This window comes from Dreissena polymorpha, chromosome 5, assembly GCF_020536995.1.
Source record: "Dreissena polymorpha isolate Duluth1 chromosome 5, UMN_Dpol_1.0, whole genome shotgun sequence".
Lineage (NCBI taxonomy): Eukaryota > Metazoa > Mollusca > Bivalvia > Myida > Dreissenidae > Dreissena > Dreissena polymorpha.
Genome location: NC_068359.1, coordinates 36,999,838 through 37,016,891, shown reverse-complemented (window position 1 = coordinate 37,016,891; position 17,054 = coordinate 36,999,838). Strand labels below are relative to the sequence as shown.

The 17,054-nt window shown below is 35.2% G+C and overlaps 1 protein-coding gene across 2 annotated transcripts in view; it reads right to left on the bottom strand.

Annotated features, from left to right (window-relative positions):
* LOC127881646 (inositol-pentakisphosphate 2-kinase-like) overlaps positions 1 to 12,562 on the bottom strand; it is a 61,264-nt gene extending 48,702 nt beyond the window's left edge. For both annotated transcript variants that reach the window (XR_008050177.1, XM_052429731.1), the window contains exons 1-5: positions 12,443 to 12,562; positions 7,716 to 7,784; positions 7,298 to 7,399; positions 6,320 to 6,383; positions 4,948 to 5,081 (exon numbers count right to left, since the gene is read on the bottom strand). Coding sequence is in view for 1 of the 2 variants with exons in the window: in XM_052429731.1 (XP_052285691.1) it covers positions 4,948 to 5,081; positions 6,320 to 6,383; positions 7,298 to 7,399; positions 7,716 to 7,784; positions 12,443 to 12,508 (435 nt within the window). In the remaining variant the exon portion in view is untranslated. The remainder of the gene's footprint in view (positions 1 to 4,947; positions 5,082 to 6,319; positions 6,384 to 7,297; positions 7,400 to 7,715; positions 7,785 to 12,442) is intronic.
* Between the last annotated feature and the right edge of the window lie 4,492 nt (positions 12,563 to 17,054).

Genomic DNA, 17,054 nt, shown 5'->3' with positions numbered 1-17,054 from the left:
TACATATATCAGGCCATTCAGTATCTCATGAATTAATCAACAGATGGACAGCTTAAGGTCATTTTAAGCATAAAAGATCATAAGATCCCAAGTTGCTTCATTGTTTTGGGAAATTAAATGTCATTTTTCCAAAGGATCTCAGGCTATTAAGCACTAGTAGAGCAAACCAATGATGTTTCAACTAAGAGTCAATACTTGAGTGGTTTTAATATTAATTCTCATGAACTTCAATAAACTAAGCTTAATTATTTGGTAGACAAATATGTTAACTTGGCCATTCTAAACAAATTGATTGTTTGCAATGACATGACCCTAAATAGAACATAAGTGTAGGTAGGTTAATGTACTTTTTAGGTATTCATTTAACCCTTTCAGTGCAGGAACCGAATTTTGAAGGCCTTTGCAAACAGTTTGGATCCAGATGAGACGCCACAAAACGTGGCGTCTCATCAGGATCCAAACTGTTTGCTATTCTGATAGTATTTTTTGAAAAAAATCAAAGAAAATGCTAATTTTAGAAATTCAGCAGACGACATTTTAGCAGACGACAAATTTCCCAGCATGCAAAGGGTTAAATGAAGATCTATTGATCAGTATCTGTGCTGATGACAGTAAAAGGACAGTGTACAATGGAATCAATTATTATAGTAAAAACCTTCATCATTTTTTAAATAATTAAAATGAGAGGAAAAAAAACTTGCTTTCATACCTGGATGAAGAGAAAATATGAAATGGTGAGTTGTCGAAAAGACTGATAATTAGTGTTTGCATGATAACTTTTCTCTTGTGAAGTTGGAATTATTTTTTTAAATCCAAGCCTCGAATACAAATTTGGGTTGGGCAATATAATGGGACTTATTGCTAGGGTTAGTTGCGTTATCCCAAACAAATTTGATCACCCTGTAACATGCTCTCTGATGAATGACAATTTCCTTAATAAACATGCACTGGTTATGCACATTAAGCTTATAATCTAGTAGCCTAGATATGAGCTGAAAATACACAACCATTATGCAGGCCTTGCATATAAATACTTAATGTATTAGTTTCTTGATTAATGGCTAATGAGCTGCCTTGAGCTGACAGGCCCAGACAAGACGGCTCCAGTGCGCAGGCTCACAGCATGTAGGCATAGACATGTGTCAGAGTACAGGCTAGGTAACGGGGGAACATAATTATGAGCCCATCAAGGAAACTGTCAAGTGTTTATCTGTCAACCGCAGTCATGAAGTTATCAACGCGAACAAGCCACCAATAACAATAAATGTTGAAGGATAGGCATGAAGCAAATGTTAATTGCCTTCAATTAGGCCACATTTATGATAGAGTATGATATGCATTTCCAATATTTATTATACATCTATAGTGAATCATCAGAGATGGATAGTCCGAAATACACATTACACTAATTTATACAAAACTTTACACAAGGAAAAAGCATTTAAATAAGTTCCTAGACAACTTTATTTGCATGAAAACAGAAAAGTCTGGAATGTAAATGGTTATTAGATGCATATAACAAGAGCTATCCAAGGCCAATGCGCTTAAGTTGTCTTGCTTTTTTTTAAACAAAAATAAAGGTTAAAGTCATTTTAGCATAATTAAGTTTGTTTTTTCTAATTTGCAAAATATCCAATTATAAACATAAACCTGAATTTTAAGTTATGACCATAATTATATATTTACTTACAGTGACCTTGACTATCGACCTTAACCCAATATTTTCAGTTATTGAACCCACACAATTTTTATTAATTTACAAACATGACTTGAACCTTGGTTCATCCCACCATCATATACGAAATCCAAACAAAGGTCCTTCAAGCCATTTATGAGAAACTAGATTAATGAAAAAACTTTTACCTGTCTAAATAGTGTACATCTTATTGAGTGTAAAATTGCCCATAATTTTAACAAAAGTTCAAACGAGAGTTACCAAACTTTGCAGAAGGGGTCAAATTAATATGGGGAATAAATGTTTTAAATTTAAATGAAATCTCTCCAGCCATTCCTGAGAAACTAATATACCAGAAAACTTTAACCTAGCTTGATTGCCAATGCCAACACTGAGGTACCTAGAAAAGCTTGCCTTTTTTCCAAAAGTCAACCTAAAAACACATGTTGTCAGAATATGATTAAATATTGTAATTATATCAATCAATATTTGCACCTTACTGAAATGACACAAAATAAAATAACAAAAGTACAAACTTGTAACAAACTACCACAGTATATATGTTTTGGTTAAATTGATTGGTGAAGGATGTATTAATTTGTGGTAAAAATGTTAAAATGACAATTGCAATGACACTGCATTTGTTTGTGAAAGCAAGTCCAAACTTGAAGGGCCCCTTCAGACAGAGAATTATATGACAAAAGGGGATTTATTTTTAATCAGATCAGCATGATGATTATACTTGTTTATAGTCTACTTTGTTATAAACATCAATCAAACGCTTTGCTACTAATGCTAAGTAAGATTATGCTCAAAAATGGTTTTATGATGCGATTATTTACACACACAAAATGCTTTTAGCTTTGTCAATTTCTGCTCAAATTTATCTCTTTTTTAAAAAAAGCCTACATTGAGAGGGAAATTTTTAAGTAATTATAGAGCAAAAATATATCTCCTTTGAGAATGAGAGTGGGGTAAAATTTTGGCCTTAATGATCTATATTAAATGATTGTTCTGAGTGTTTTGGGGTACAATTTCAGGGCCCTCAATCTATCAAATCTGCCGCCGAATTTCCCCTTTTGGGGGGAAAATTTCCCCCTAAAATATATATTTATTTTATTTTTTAATAGAAAGATGTGTCTCATGATTATTAAATCTCAATTCTATTTCAATTTAATCTTTTCAAACATACTAAAATATGAAAAATGCAATGAATATAGTGCAAATATGTACAAATGTAATAATGAGAGAGTAAGTAAATTCCCCAAAAATGGAAACGCCGCGAAAATTCCCCCTCCTAAGTGCTGCGGACCCCTTTCCCCAAAGTAGTGTGAGGGCCTGAATTTTGGGCAAACATTCAGCCCCATTCCCAATCTCAAGTGCACATTTTTTCCTAATGACTGCCACTAAGTGAGTCGCGTTCTGAGAAAACTGGGCATAATGCATGTGCGTAAAGTGTTGTCCCAGATTAGCCTGTGCAGTCTGCACAGGCTAATCGGGGACGACACTTTCTGCCTAAATTGGATTTTTGCTAAGACACTTCATTTAAACAAAAAATGTCATAAAACCAGAAAGTGTTGTCCCTGATTAGCATGTGCAGACTGCACAGGCTTATCTGGGATGACACTTTACGCACATGCATTATGCCCAGTTTTCCCAAAGAACTGCCTTAACGTTAAAACAAGATGTTGTATTCAATAAATGCATATGACCACAGTGGAAGCCATGTCATTAATAATTAATTGAATGATCTGAATAATTCAAGTCCAAAAGAAGGTGAATTTCAAAGTAAACATGAAAGTGTTCTAAGACACCATCCATGCAAGTATTCAAGTTGATGTTTGAGGAAATGTGTCATATATAGATAAGCATAGTGTGGACAGAAAGATGGTTAGACATATGGACAGAAAAATTGACAGGCCATTTGCTTTAAACCTCATGTCATCTGTAAATGTTAGGGGCAGTTGTTTTTTTCCATAAACTACATCATTCAGTTCATCTCCTAATTCATCTCTATGATTTGAATCTTTGAAAATATCATCTTAAAAATATTCCTATTCCTATTTCTATAGCATCTGTAATTTCCGTCAAAACAACGCCCCGGTCTCATTTCAGGGCTTACTCTGCCATTCACCAAATTAGCCAATGGCTAGAAAAAAGCAAATTTGGCTACAAAAAATCCTTTTGGCTACAAGGTTTTCTACATTATCACCCATAAAATATCCAAAATAATATTATATGAATGAAGACATAACAAGATGCGTTTGTGAAACACAATGTCCCCCTATATGACGTTTGACCTTCAGGGATGACCTTGATCTTGACCCTTCACCACTCAAAATGTGCAGCTCCATGAGATACACATGCATTTCAAATATAAAATTGCTAGCTTCAATATTGCAGAAGTGACATTACATGAGCAATTTTGACCCATATATTTGACATTGAAGGATGACCTGGATCTTGACCTTTCACCACTCAAAATGTGCAGCTCCATGAGATACACATGCTTGCCAAATATCAAGTTGCTATCTTCGATATTGCAAAAGTATTCATAAAATAAGCGATTTGGGCCACATATATTTGACCTCTGACCTTAAAGGATGACCTTGACCTTCACCACTCAAAATGTGCAGCTCCATGAGATACACATGCATGCCCAATATCAAGTTGCTATCTTCAAGATTGCAAAAGTATTCATAAAATAAGCGATTCGGGCCACATATATTTGACCTTGAAGGATGACCTTGACCTTTCACCACTCAAAAAGTGCAGCTCCATGAGATACACATGCATGCCAAATATCAAGTTGCTATCTTCAATATTGCAAAAGTATTCATAAAATGAGCGATTTTGGCCACATATATTTGACCTCTAACCTTGAAGGATGACCTTGACCTTTCACCACTCAAAATGTGCAGCTCCATGAGATACACATGCATGCCAAATATCAAGTTGCTATATTCAATATAGCAAAAGTTATTGCAAAATGTTAAAGTTGGCGCAAACAGACCAACCAACCAACAAACAGACAGGGCAAAAAAAATATGTCCCCCACTACTATAGTGGGGGACATAAAAAGATAAATTTGGCTGCAAAAAATTTTGAGCCAGAGGGAGCCCTGCATGATTTCCCAAATGGTTATGAACAAAATTGCTGTGACTTTTAAATAAAGTGCATTTATTGGATTGTCATGTTCATATGTTCATATACTCATAGATTAATTGCTGATTGGTTGATCATTATTTTACATCAACACTAATCAAGCTTACTTTAATCTCCACACTGATTGTGGGTGATGTGAAGGCAGGGCCTCCCCTCACAAAGCACAGGTCTGGCATGACTAGAGCTGACAGCGTGGCTGGGTGAATGGTGCATGGCTTCACATGCTGGCCCTTCCTCTGGGCTGCAACAATGTTACATAATAGCAATTGAGTTGTAATTTTAGCTTTATTGCATCGAAAGCCAAAAGCTTATTATAACGCTCTAAAATCTGTTCTAAAGAAAATGCCAAGCGGGCACCATATTGGCTTCCATAATTGACCGATTGAGATTCCCAAAAAGATCCATAAAAATATCAATCCTTGGCTGCTTTTAAATGGTTATTAAGGGTGCTGTAGAGTAGTTGATATTGTGTCGGCTAACAGACCCATCATTCCTATCGTATTAACTAAACTAGACTCACAAAGGTTGGGACAAATTGTGACCACACAATTTTCACTTATTTTAACTTTCTTCTTTCAGGCACTCAATTTTTATGTAGTCTTGTTCTGTTGGAAAAAAGGAGTACCAGGAGAAAACCGCACCTGTTGTGTATCGTTACCACCAACCATACAAGCGCGAAGAACAGAGATTGATCCAGGGTTGCATAATGGTAATAAACTGAAATAATGGTAGTTTACTCAACAAATTTAAAATCTCTATTTTCAAATATTTTATATGATAGTTAACTCGACAATTTTGAAATCTTCACTTCAGGTGTACAAATATGAAGAGAACTTTTATGAAAATTGTGAAAAATTATTATAATTTTTTACATTCTGAATAAAAATACAATTGGTTAGGAAAAATATGGAAAATATTTGGCTCATTCCCAGGAATAGAACACTCCTATGACAGTTTCCCATTAACAGTTCCACCTTTCTGTCGATAACAGTTAGCACTACCAGTTTCTGGCAGGAAATGACGATACACATAAAATGTGCACACAGCAAAAATCTTTGGTAAAAGGGGCATTTTCACTTCTGGGATCCCAATAGTTGACAATTATATTAATGCACTAAATGCAGCATATTTGTAAAACTGCTACAGTACTTGTAAAATATTTACCTGGGTTATATAATGAGTAAACAATAATACATTTAATACAATATTTGCACCTGTATTTTTTATTACAGTTCAGCTGACACATTCTTTGACTAAAATAACAATGTTCTGGTGATAAATCATGTAACATAATAGCATTGTCAATGATGTAACAATTTAACAGTTTTATGTATGTGCTCCATTATGCAATTAAAATGGCCCAAGTTTTACCACATAATTATAGATTTTATACATGTTCCAAACCAGGTACTTTCAATATACAATCTACGTCATTTGCTTTACAGGAATTATGTAGTATAAACCTTTCAAATAACTGACCTGGTCTAAAGCCTTTTATCTCTGATTCACTGAATGGAAGCCCTCCTGCTATATCCTTCAATACCTGTGAGATACAACAAACGTAAATATAATGTACTATTGTCTTGCACAAAGTTAAAGGAAGTTGCAATAATTTTAACAACAGAACTGTAGAGCTCCATTATGATGTCAAGACTAGATGAGAATGTCCAAAATTTTGTTGTCCCTAGCTTGACTATACTCAGTGTCATGTTAATAAAAAGACCATTGCGAAAGCCACTCAGCCATCAGTACTGTTGTATATTTACAGTAATTTTATAATTTACATACATGATCTCGGTGTTTCAACAAAATTGTACAAAACAAAACATTAACTTCAAATTAGTCAATCATAATTTGTGTTCTTAATGCTTAATAATTTCATCAATTTCAAAATTATGATTATATTATTTATATATGAAGCTGTGTTTTCAGTACGAGTCTACATAAGAGTTATCATAATATCTTGCTCTTAAATTAAAATATACTTTTATTTTTCAATATGTGACAAAAAGTTGGATATTGTCCTTTTGTCAATCTCTGAAAAAGGCCATTTAATATTTAACAAATTGACACATGAAGAACAGAATGATGTTTGATACTGTGAAGTAGTTTAGATTCATTGTTGAAAACTTAATAGAACAAGCAATGTGTTTGTGAAACACTATCTCCCGAAATATATGACATTTGACCTTGAAGGATGACCTTGACTTTTCACCACTCAAAATGTGCAGCTCCATGAGATACACATGCATGCCAATTTTATATGAAGTTGCTACCTTCCATATTGCAAAAGTTATGGCAGATATTAAAGTTTGCACAAACAAACAAACAAATCAATAGACAGGGCAAAAACAATATGCCCCCCACTACAGTGGTGGGGGACATAAAAAGGCAATAAATGCATGATGACACAGTATTTGATAATAGCTGAACATCAATTCCAAACTTTGTACTTACTGGTAATTCAACAAATGCACACCCAAGCAGTGGTCGCATGACATTTTTCATGTAGTCAACTACTAATTTCATTTCTTCATGGATAACTTCATTTTTTTCATTCTGCAAAGCAACCCAAATCAACATTAACAGACTTCACAGACCTATATTATTGCTACAACAGAAAACCAACATTTTTTTGTTGTTTAAAACTAATGACGAAAAATATTATTTCCCAAATGATTAAAATTCCATTGAAAGTCACCCCCCCCATAAAAAAATAATTACAAGTAGAAACTTAGTAAATTTAATACTGAAAGCACATTTTTATTAATCTAAGTGTTTATATGCAAAAAAAAATAAATAATAATTAGTCAAAACAATCGAAAGGGCCCTGTCCCATGCAGTCCTAAAATAATGACTATCAAACAAACAATACCTTGTTGCATTTTGAAAGAAGACCCTTTCTCCAGTGTTTTGTTTTGGCAAACCTGTACACCATTCCATCCTAAAATAAAGTATGTAAATGTCAGATGTATTGTTTCTTCCTCATCACCAATAAAAGGTATTGCACTCTCAATGAAGAACATATATCACTTCTCAGTCAATTTTCCTTTCTTGGTCTTTAGGCCTTTTTTCACCTTTGTTTGGGGATGGTACCTTCGCCTCATTATGGGGAATGGGGAAGCATAATTCTTAACTTTTTTTTTTCAAATTCAGAATCATTATCATAGCTTAAAATATAAAATCATTCCTAGAACAATTTACTGTGCACTACATTACTTGAAATATTTTTTTTAAGAGGACCTAGTCAATATATCATGTAAGTACCTGTTATCGAACAGAACCTATTATCGAACGTTTTGTTTTGCTTCTGTATGCACATGCGCAAAAGTGCGCATGACATCACATTGATAAACAAATGGTTGCACATGAAGATCATGACCTACTTGCCTACTTAGCTTGAAACAAATGCGCCGAAAATAGGTTAAAGGAATGCATTTATTGTTAATTACACCGTTTTGTGTGTTTTTGCTATTACCTTTTGAATGCATTTATCAAAACGTGCATTTACACACCAAAAAGCATATTTCCGTTCGCAATTTTGATTGCAGCAGACGCAGATTTTTTTGCCGAGTCCGGGTCACGTGATAGTCATGTGACTTTGTATATACTGGAGTAGTATTTATGAAGTATCGGGTAATAGGTCATGTTTACATCGGCCGCCATTTTGTTTTGTCTGCTAGAGGTGACAATAATCATGGAATCATTGTTATGAATTCTTGAAGGTAGTTTGCTGGAAAACTTTAAAGATAAATCATTCAATGATTGAACTGTTAGTCATTTGTTAAAACAAATTGTTTTTGTCATTTAAGTCTTTCAATTTCTAGGTAATTTAACGTAATTTCTTAGGTGTTTGATAACTGGATCGTCCACCATAATTAGAAATAAATTAACAAAACTTTTCTAAACATCAAAACTATTATTTCACATTGTCGATAATAAGATATTAAACAAATATTATAATTGAAATACTTTTTAAATGTAACAAATGATTGTTGATTTTTCATATATAACGTGTATCTCTTTAAAGTTATTGAGTTGGAACGTTCACAATTGGCTAACATAACCAGATTGGGCCGAATTACAGAAAATGGCTCCAAAATATGTCCAATAAGGGTGAGAATTGAAAACAGAGGAAAGAGAGGTGAGATCCTTAGGAATGCTTTTAAACTAAAAGGGTTGGGTAAACTATCGAAGGTTGGTATCGGGAGAGACCTTACTCAGAAACAGAGGGAACACAACGCAAATTTAAGGAAACTTTTGGAGGAAAAAAGAACAGAGTACCCGGGACAAATGTGGGTTATCCGTCGGGATAAAATTGTGGAGCAGACAAGAGTTGTCCCTCCGGATGCAGTACCTGATGCGGGGAACCATCAAAAATGATTAAATAGTCAAGTTCCTGTAAATAAGTTAAATGTTATTGTTAACAGTTCCAAATGTTACCCTGTTAAAAGTTTAAAGTCTGTTCAGTCAGATATATTGAATCCACAAACAAACAATTTCATGAACTTTCATCATGGATTGAAGGTTTGTTTTTCTAATGTTGACACTTTGAGTAATAAACTCGCAGAATTTGAGGCGTATCTTGCAACTGAAAATCCGGATATTGTTGGACTATGTGAAGTATTTCCGAAGGTCAGTTATGACAAATATAATATTAATAACTTGTCATTTTTAAATTATAATATTTTCATGCCTAATCATAATGGTAAGCGTGGTGTCATATTGTTAGTGAGAAAAAACCTTAAGGCTACAAAGATTGACTTGTTTGAAGACATAAATTTTGATGAAAATGTGTGGTGTGAAATAATCCTGAAAGACGATGATAAAATACTTATTGGAGTGATTTATCGTAACCCATCATCTACTGAGGCCAATAATGAGAGACTTTTAAAGCTTATAACCCAGTCCTGTGCACTTAACTACAGTCATTACATGTTATTGGGTGATTTCAATTACAAGGATATAGATTGGGAAAACTGCAACAGTAATTACGCAATCAATGCCTCTGGAACGAGATTCTTGGATTGCTCTTTGGATAATTATTTACATCAACATATCAAGACTTTCACTAGAAATCGAGAGGGTCAAACTCCAAGTTGTTTGGATCTGGTTTTCACAAACGAAGAGACCATGATTGACCAGGATTCTTTAAGCATTCAACCACCCATTGGTTTAAGTGACCATTCTGTTTTGAACTTTCAATTAGCCCTTTACTACACAGGAGAGGAAGTTTCGGAAAGTTATCAGTTCTATAAAGGGGATTATGACGCTATCAACAGAGAATTAGCTCAAATAGACTGGGACAATATGAAAGATAAGGATATTGATGAAATGTGGTATTTTTTTAAGAGCTCGCTTAATGATCTTGTCAATAAATATGTACCTAAGAGAAAACGGAATGATAAACACAAGAGAAACCCCCTTTGGTTTAACAAAAAGTGTAAGGAAGCATTTTTAAAGAAAAATAAAGCGTGGAAGCGGTACAAATATTCGAGAAACAGGGAGAACTATGCTGTCTACGCCTTAACCAGAAATGAGTGTTCATCCACTGTTAAGGACGCTAAAAGAGACTATGAAAGGAAAATCGCCAAGGAAATAAAATTAAACAACAAATCGTTCTGGAAGTATGTGAATTCTAAGAGAAAAACGAGAGACAGTATAAGTATAATAAAAAAAGCAGACGGTTCAGAAGCAAAGTCAAATTTTGAGAAAGCAGAAGTCATGAATTCTTTTTTTAGTAGTGTGTTTGTAAGAAGTGAAGCATTTAATGAGGAAGTGCCAAATGACATACCGTTTTCTATGAGTGATTTTGAGATATCCATTAGTGATGTTCAAAAAGTGTTGAAAACCTTAAAACCTGATAAATCACCTGGTCCAGATGGTCTTCATCCAAAGGTTTTATTTGAAACACAAGGACACATTTTAAAACCTCTGCATATGATATTTAGGGAATCACTAATAAAAGGAAAATTACCAGATGATTGGAAGAAGGCTACTGTAGCACCAATATTTAAATCTGGTAATAAGAAAGAACCATCGAATTATAGACCTGTGAGTTTGACATCTGTTGTGTGTAAACTTTGTGAAAAAATCATCCGGGATAAATTAATGTCATACTTGTTAAATATGAACCTACTTTCAGACAATCAGTATGGTTTTCGTCCTAAACGTTCATGTAATATTCAATTACTGGAAATTCTCGACAGATGGGCTGAAAGTGTTGATGAAGGATCCCCTATAGATGTTATTTATCTAGATTTCAGCAAAGCCTTTGACAGCGTGGCACATGATAGGCTTTTATTTAAACTAAATTGTCTGGGTGTGCATGGTGTTACCCTAAATTGGATTGAGAATTTTCTAACAGCACGATCTCAATGTGTAAGGATAGGCCCAGCAATGTCCAATTGGTCTAAAGTCATAAGCGGAGTTCCACAAGGAAGCGTTCTGGGTCCTGTACTTTTTCTTTGCTTTATAAATGACCTGCCAGATGTTGTCAATGGAATAGTCAAAATTTTTGCGGATGATACCAAGATTTACTCAAATGTTAATACCACTACTCAATGTGATGAATTGCAGCAAGATCTGGACAACCTGTGTGACTGGAGTTCGAAATGGAAGCTTTCTTTCAATGCCAAAAAATGCAAAGTCATGCATATAGGATCTACTAATGAAAGGCATAGGTATTCAATGCTCGATAAAGATGGAAATTTCATACACCTGGACTCGGCACAATCTGAGAAGGACCTTGGAGTGACTTTCAATGAAAATTTACATTTTGGAGAGCACATATCAAACATTACTTCTAAGGCACAGAGAATACTAGGACTTATTCACAGATCTTTCGAATACATGGAAACGGAAATGTTGCTTCCTCTCTATAAATCATTAGTTAGGCCTATTCTTGAATATGGATCAAATGTTTGGTCGCCATATCTTAAAAAGGACATTAAAAAGATTGAGGATGTTCAGAGGAGAGCTACACGACTGGTTCCTGCATGTTCTACCCTCCCATATGAAGAAAGATTAAAATTCCTTGGTCTACCAACTCTGGAGTACCGAAGAGATAGGAGTGATATGATTACTCTGTATAAGTCTATTTACGGATTGGACGACCTAAAATGGAGCAATATATTTAACTTGGCTCAAGGGGACTTGAGAGGTCATCACCTAAAATTCATTAAAAAAAAGTGTCATCATAATGTAAAGCTAAATTCATTTGGAGCTAGGACTGTGAACATGTGGAATGCCCTTTCAGAAGAAACTGTCTCTTCAACATCCCTGAATGTGTTCAAATCGAATTTGAACAAAGAGAACTGGAATAAGAAAAAATTTAAATCAACTGTGTAGCGCACTATGTCGCGTATAACATTTTAAAGAAGAGGGGCCACGATAGACTTTGTCTATTACGGCCCGAAGATCAAGGTAAATCAAGGTAAAAGGTAGCCAGAACTACATCAACAGACATGTGCAGCTGTCACTAGGAAGTTCATTACATTTTATTGAGACTTTACATTATTTATCAAACAAGAAAATTATTAAGCCTGCATTAAAATCTTTAACGACGTGATATGTATAAGTTTGCAGGCACCAACAACTTACCCTTGTGTTTGTTAGCACCAGAAATGCATTTCCTTCTCCTCGAAATTTCCATTCATCAGCCTCCATGTTTATTCCAAATTACCTCCTTTAGGTGAGTATTTTAATGAAAACAGAGTTGCGGTTCCTACCATTCTACATGGATAGATATACTTCTGGCTTTGTCAGTATAGTTCATTGATTTTCTTAAAAATAAACACACCATCTCAGGGCCGTACCCAGGATTTTTTGACTGGGGGGGCCCAACTAAGGAGGGTTTGGGAGGAGTCCCCCCTCCCTATATATATATACTTTTTTTAATTTGGCACTTTGCAAGGTGAATTTTAATGCTTATGAAAACCGTATTTTGTGATATGAATTAATGGAATATAACAAGTAAATCAGCACATTTCGGAAGTCTGAATCTTTAAACATGAGTGTGAATTCACAACAATATTAAAAGCTTTAGATTTCCGAAACTAGGTTTAAACTGACGATTATCCACATCAACTCTCGTATTGCTTCTACCATTTTTTTTACACAAATCAATAACGTCACAGGTTTTTTTTAATCGGAATTTTTGGGAAAGACCTTGCCTTTTTTAAGGAAAAAAATTGCGGCACTCAATTATTTTAAATACTGAATTCTGCCAAATTCTTATCTGTTGCTCTGCAAATTTATGAATCCGTTTTTCTTTTCAACAAACATGTTAACTATCTCATCGTAGTCTTTTTCAGTGATTTCCTTTAAAAAATTATAAATACTCAGTTTTAATTCCTTTGTCAGTGTTTTTGTTCCGGTTCAAATTCAGGGCCCTATTATCAATGTAAAAAGTATATATTGGGACCTAAAAATTCCCAATAAAAGGTTTCCAAATAAAAAACAATTTAACTTTTAGAGGGGGGAAATACGTCTAGGGGAAAGGGTCTTCTCAAAGAAGGGAAAAAAACCTGCGTCAGCAATTATCAGACCATAGTCTACGACCTCCTGTAGCAGTTGCTTCCATTCGCTGCACTAATCAAAATACATGTTACATCAAGACTTTACATCAACCATCGATAGATGAAGCATTCATGATCACAATTGGGGACTGATCGGGGATGTGTGTACAAGGCGATAATAAAACATTGCCTAGGGGCTTATCTCGATTGGCGAGCGCTAATCGCCTTGTTTATCAGGGACCATAAAACATAGCTGCTCTTTTGTTTTGAGGGAAAGTGTACCGTGGGCCCATGCACGAGAGAAAAAATTGCAGTGGGCCGATTATTACAAAAAAAATCATAGTTCGACAGCCAGCTGGGGGGGGGCCCGGGCCCCTGGGCCCAAGGCCTGGGTACGGGCCTGCATCTTGCATTTTAAATGCGCTGAACTTCGTTAAGTATTTTGAAACTGATGAGCACTGCTTTGAACACAGAAGAAAGTGCATACATATCCATGGCTACAGTAGATCTACTACATCTATTAACCCGGAGATCGACAAATTCGTTTGTTTTCGATCATTTTTTCGGATGATGCAGACCATAGAGTTATATTCTGATTAACGAAATTACTGAATACCGAAATAACCTTCAAAACCATGCTTGTTTTCAAACTAAAATAATTTTTAATTATGTATGTGTATTGACGATCTTCTCTGTTATTTTTCACATGCAAATATATTTTTAAACTCATGCATTTCGCGGCGATCGTGCATCACGTTCTCGTCACTAACCCGAATGTGTCGGGGCGGGTTCCATCTTTCGACATTTTCTCATCAACAGTTATAAGTGAATGAGTTCATGCTTAATAATAAGTCATTACTAGATGACTCGTAACTAAGCTATATTTAGAGCAGAAATGAGGTCGATAAGCATTCGTTCATACGCTTATAAGGTGCTACTGGATTCGTGGACTTGTGACCATAAGGAAACTAAAGTTGAATAAGAAATACTGCCTTCCCCTTGAGACGAACAACCCGTGACCACTGGAAGCAAAACTATGCCACTTCGCTGCCTTTTCGCAACAGAGGCTTTATTAATTATTAACGAATTATAAAAGCTATGTAAATACTACCCGTAATTTCCGAATCATCGAGGAATGGCGTCACAAACGCTTTGTAATTTCATCGATTTCGAATTATTTTTATCCATTTAACGAACCAATATATTTAAATATGTTCTTTCTCACGAGTGTTATTTCGTTTGTTCAAACATAATCTATTTTTTAATTCTATGTCAATTATTTTAAAAAATCATCTTTTTTCCAAACGTGAACAAGAATATGTTTCGATTTTTTTAATACATTTGCAAACGATTTCTGTGAAGAACTTGAAAATAATAAACGAGCTGCGCTGCGGGAAAACGGTCCTTACTGATTGTGTGATAAGTGTCGTCCCAGATAAGCCTGTGCAGTCCGCACAGGCTAATCATGGACGACACTTTCCGTATTAAATGTTATTTAAATCTCTTCTCAGCGAAAATCCAATTAAGACGGAAAGTGTCGTCCCTGATCAACCTGTGCAGGCTTCACCGATTAATCTGGGACGACACTTTAAGCACGTGATTTTAGCCCCATTTTCCCAAAGCGAGACTTACATGAATATATGAGCCGTTATCTCATATCGTTATAGTTTATATAATAATTTATACAATTATGCTATAAAAACAACATTTTTTATGACTTCTGCATTTCTCCAAGTGCTTGGTGCAATATTGTACTAACCATAGAACATTTCAAAGTTAAAGAACTATATCTTAAGCTTAATGAAACTAAATAAAGCCACCAGTAACTATACAGACTATTTCAGGAGATAATCTTCCGAGTGCAAACATGACACGACAGACTTAATCACCACACGCGCTCTCGTGTCTTCCTTTATTAAATGCCCATTTTGAGAAGCAGACAAAACGACCAAACATGTCCTCAAGGAATGCAGAGACAATTAATAGAGGGAAATGTATTGCCCGACTCTCTGAGCCTGCAGAAGAAGCTGTATGGACAGGAGATGGTTCTAAAGAAGAACACCCGTTCCATCCTTTCCTCTAGATTAAAAATGTGTTTGCAGTTTTAACAATATATACATAATTTTAACATAAAATCCGCATTATGCTTATATACGTGGTGATCGCTGAAAACTAATGGCTTTTCCATTCTACCCTTGATCTTTTGGATTTCCTTTTTATGGCTGTATATCAATACGTTATATTACTCGTGCAGTTGTTATATTACTCGTGCAGTTGTATCACGAACCCCCGATTACGGAATTGCATAAGTTCGGTCCATTGCTTTTCACGTACCAATCAATCTTAATTTCGAGTATCTATGTGACAAAACTCGGTTAATTACCATAGCTTTTTTTGCAAGTCACTTTCCTCAACAAATCACGTCGAAATTCGGTCTAAACGTGATGCATTACTAGTATTTAATTATACGCGCTGTTTTGACATGGCTATGTCGAAATGATGCCATTGAAAAACATTCCAACCACTAGTTGGAGTCTTTCTAGACCCCTTCCTCACCACCATACGTGAGCATTTAGAACATCGGTTCCGAATGATTCATTCTGCGGTCATAATATTGCCGTCTATATATAAGTCGCGTTCTGAGAAAACTGGATATAATGCATGTGCGTAAAGTGTCGTCCCAGATTAGCCTGTGCAGTCCGCACATGATAATCAGGGACGACACTTTCCACCTAAATTGGATTTTTGCTAAGAAGATACTTCATTTAAACGAAAAATGTCATAAAAGCGGGAAGTGTCGTCCCGGATTAGCCTGTGCGGATCGCACAGGCTAATCTGGGACGACACTTTACGCACCTGCAGTATGCCCAGTTTTCTCAGAACAAGTCTCATATAATAAAAACACATATTGAGTACAATCACATCTGGGTTGGCAGATATTAAGTACGGATGTTACGGTTTTAATATTAATACCGTCGCACAATTATTAGAAATACATTGTGTTACCACCTTCTTTTTAGACTAGTTCATTTGGTCAGGAAATAAATGCCCAATATGAAAAATAACCACGTGAGAAAAAAACTTCCAAAACTGAATCATTCTTGGTTTTCCAGTGGTGTCTTTTATCTTCATTCTTGGTTTTCCAGTGGTGTGTTTTATATTCACAATGTGTTCCTATTGATAGTACAGGATGCAGGATCACGTGACTTAGTGAGTCGCACAATTGAACGTTATTCGATGTAAACACACCGTTATCAGGTGCTTTTCTTCAAATAACTTGTTTAAACAATTTTCTTAAGAATTTCAACTAGTGCATAAAAAAGACAGTCTTTTTTTGCTGCATATCAATATGGCAATGTGAAATACACCGATTGTCAATGATGTATTCTTAAAATGTCTCGTATCTTACGATATCGGCACAAAATGCAATAAAACTGTCTTTTATGCACTTAAGATTTTTGCTAATGTAGTTCAATAACTTGAGATGATTGCAAAAATAAAGTTTTAAATGGTATGTTTACATTCTGTTCAACGCGTGTGTACACCCTTGTGAACCTGCACCATGAGTACGTGCAGAACAACACGCTCCATAGCCGTAGGCAAATTGTACACCCTTGTGAACCTGCACCATGAGTACGTGCAGAACAACACGCTCCATAGCCATAGGCAAATTGCGCAACACGTCGCTAACTTCT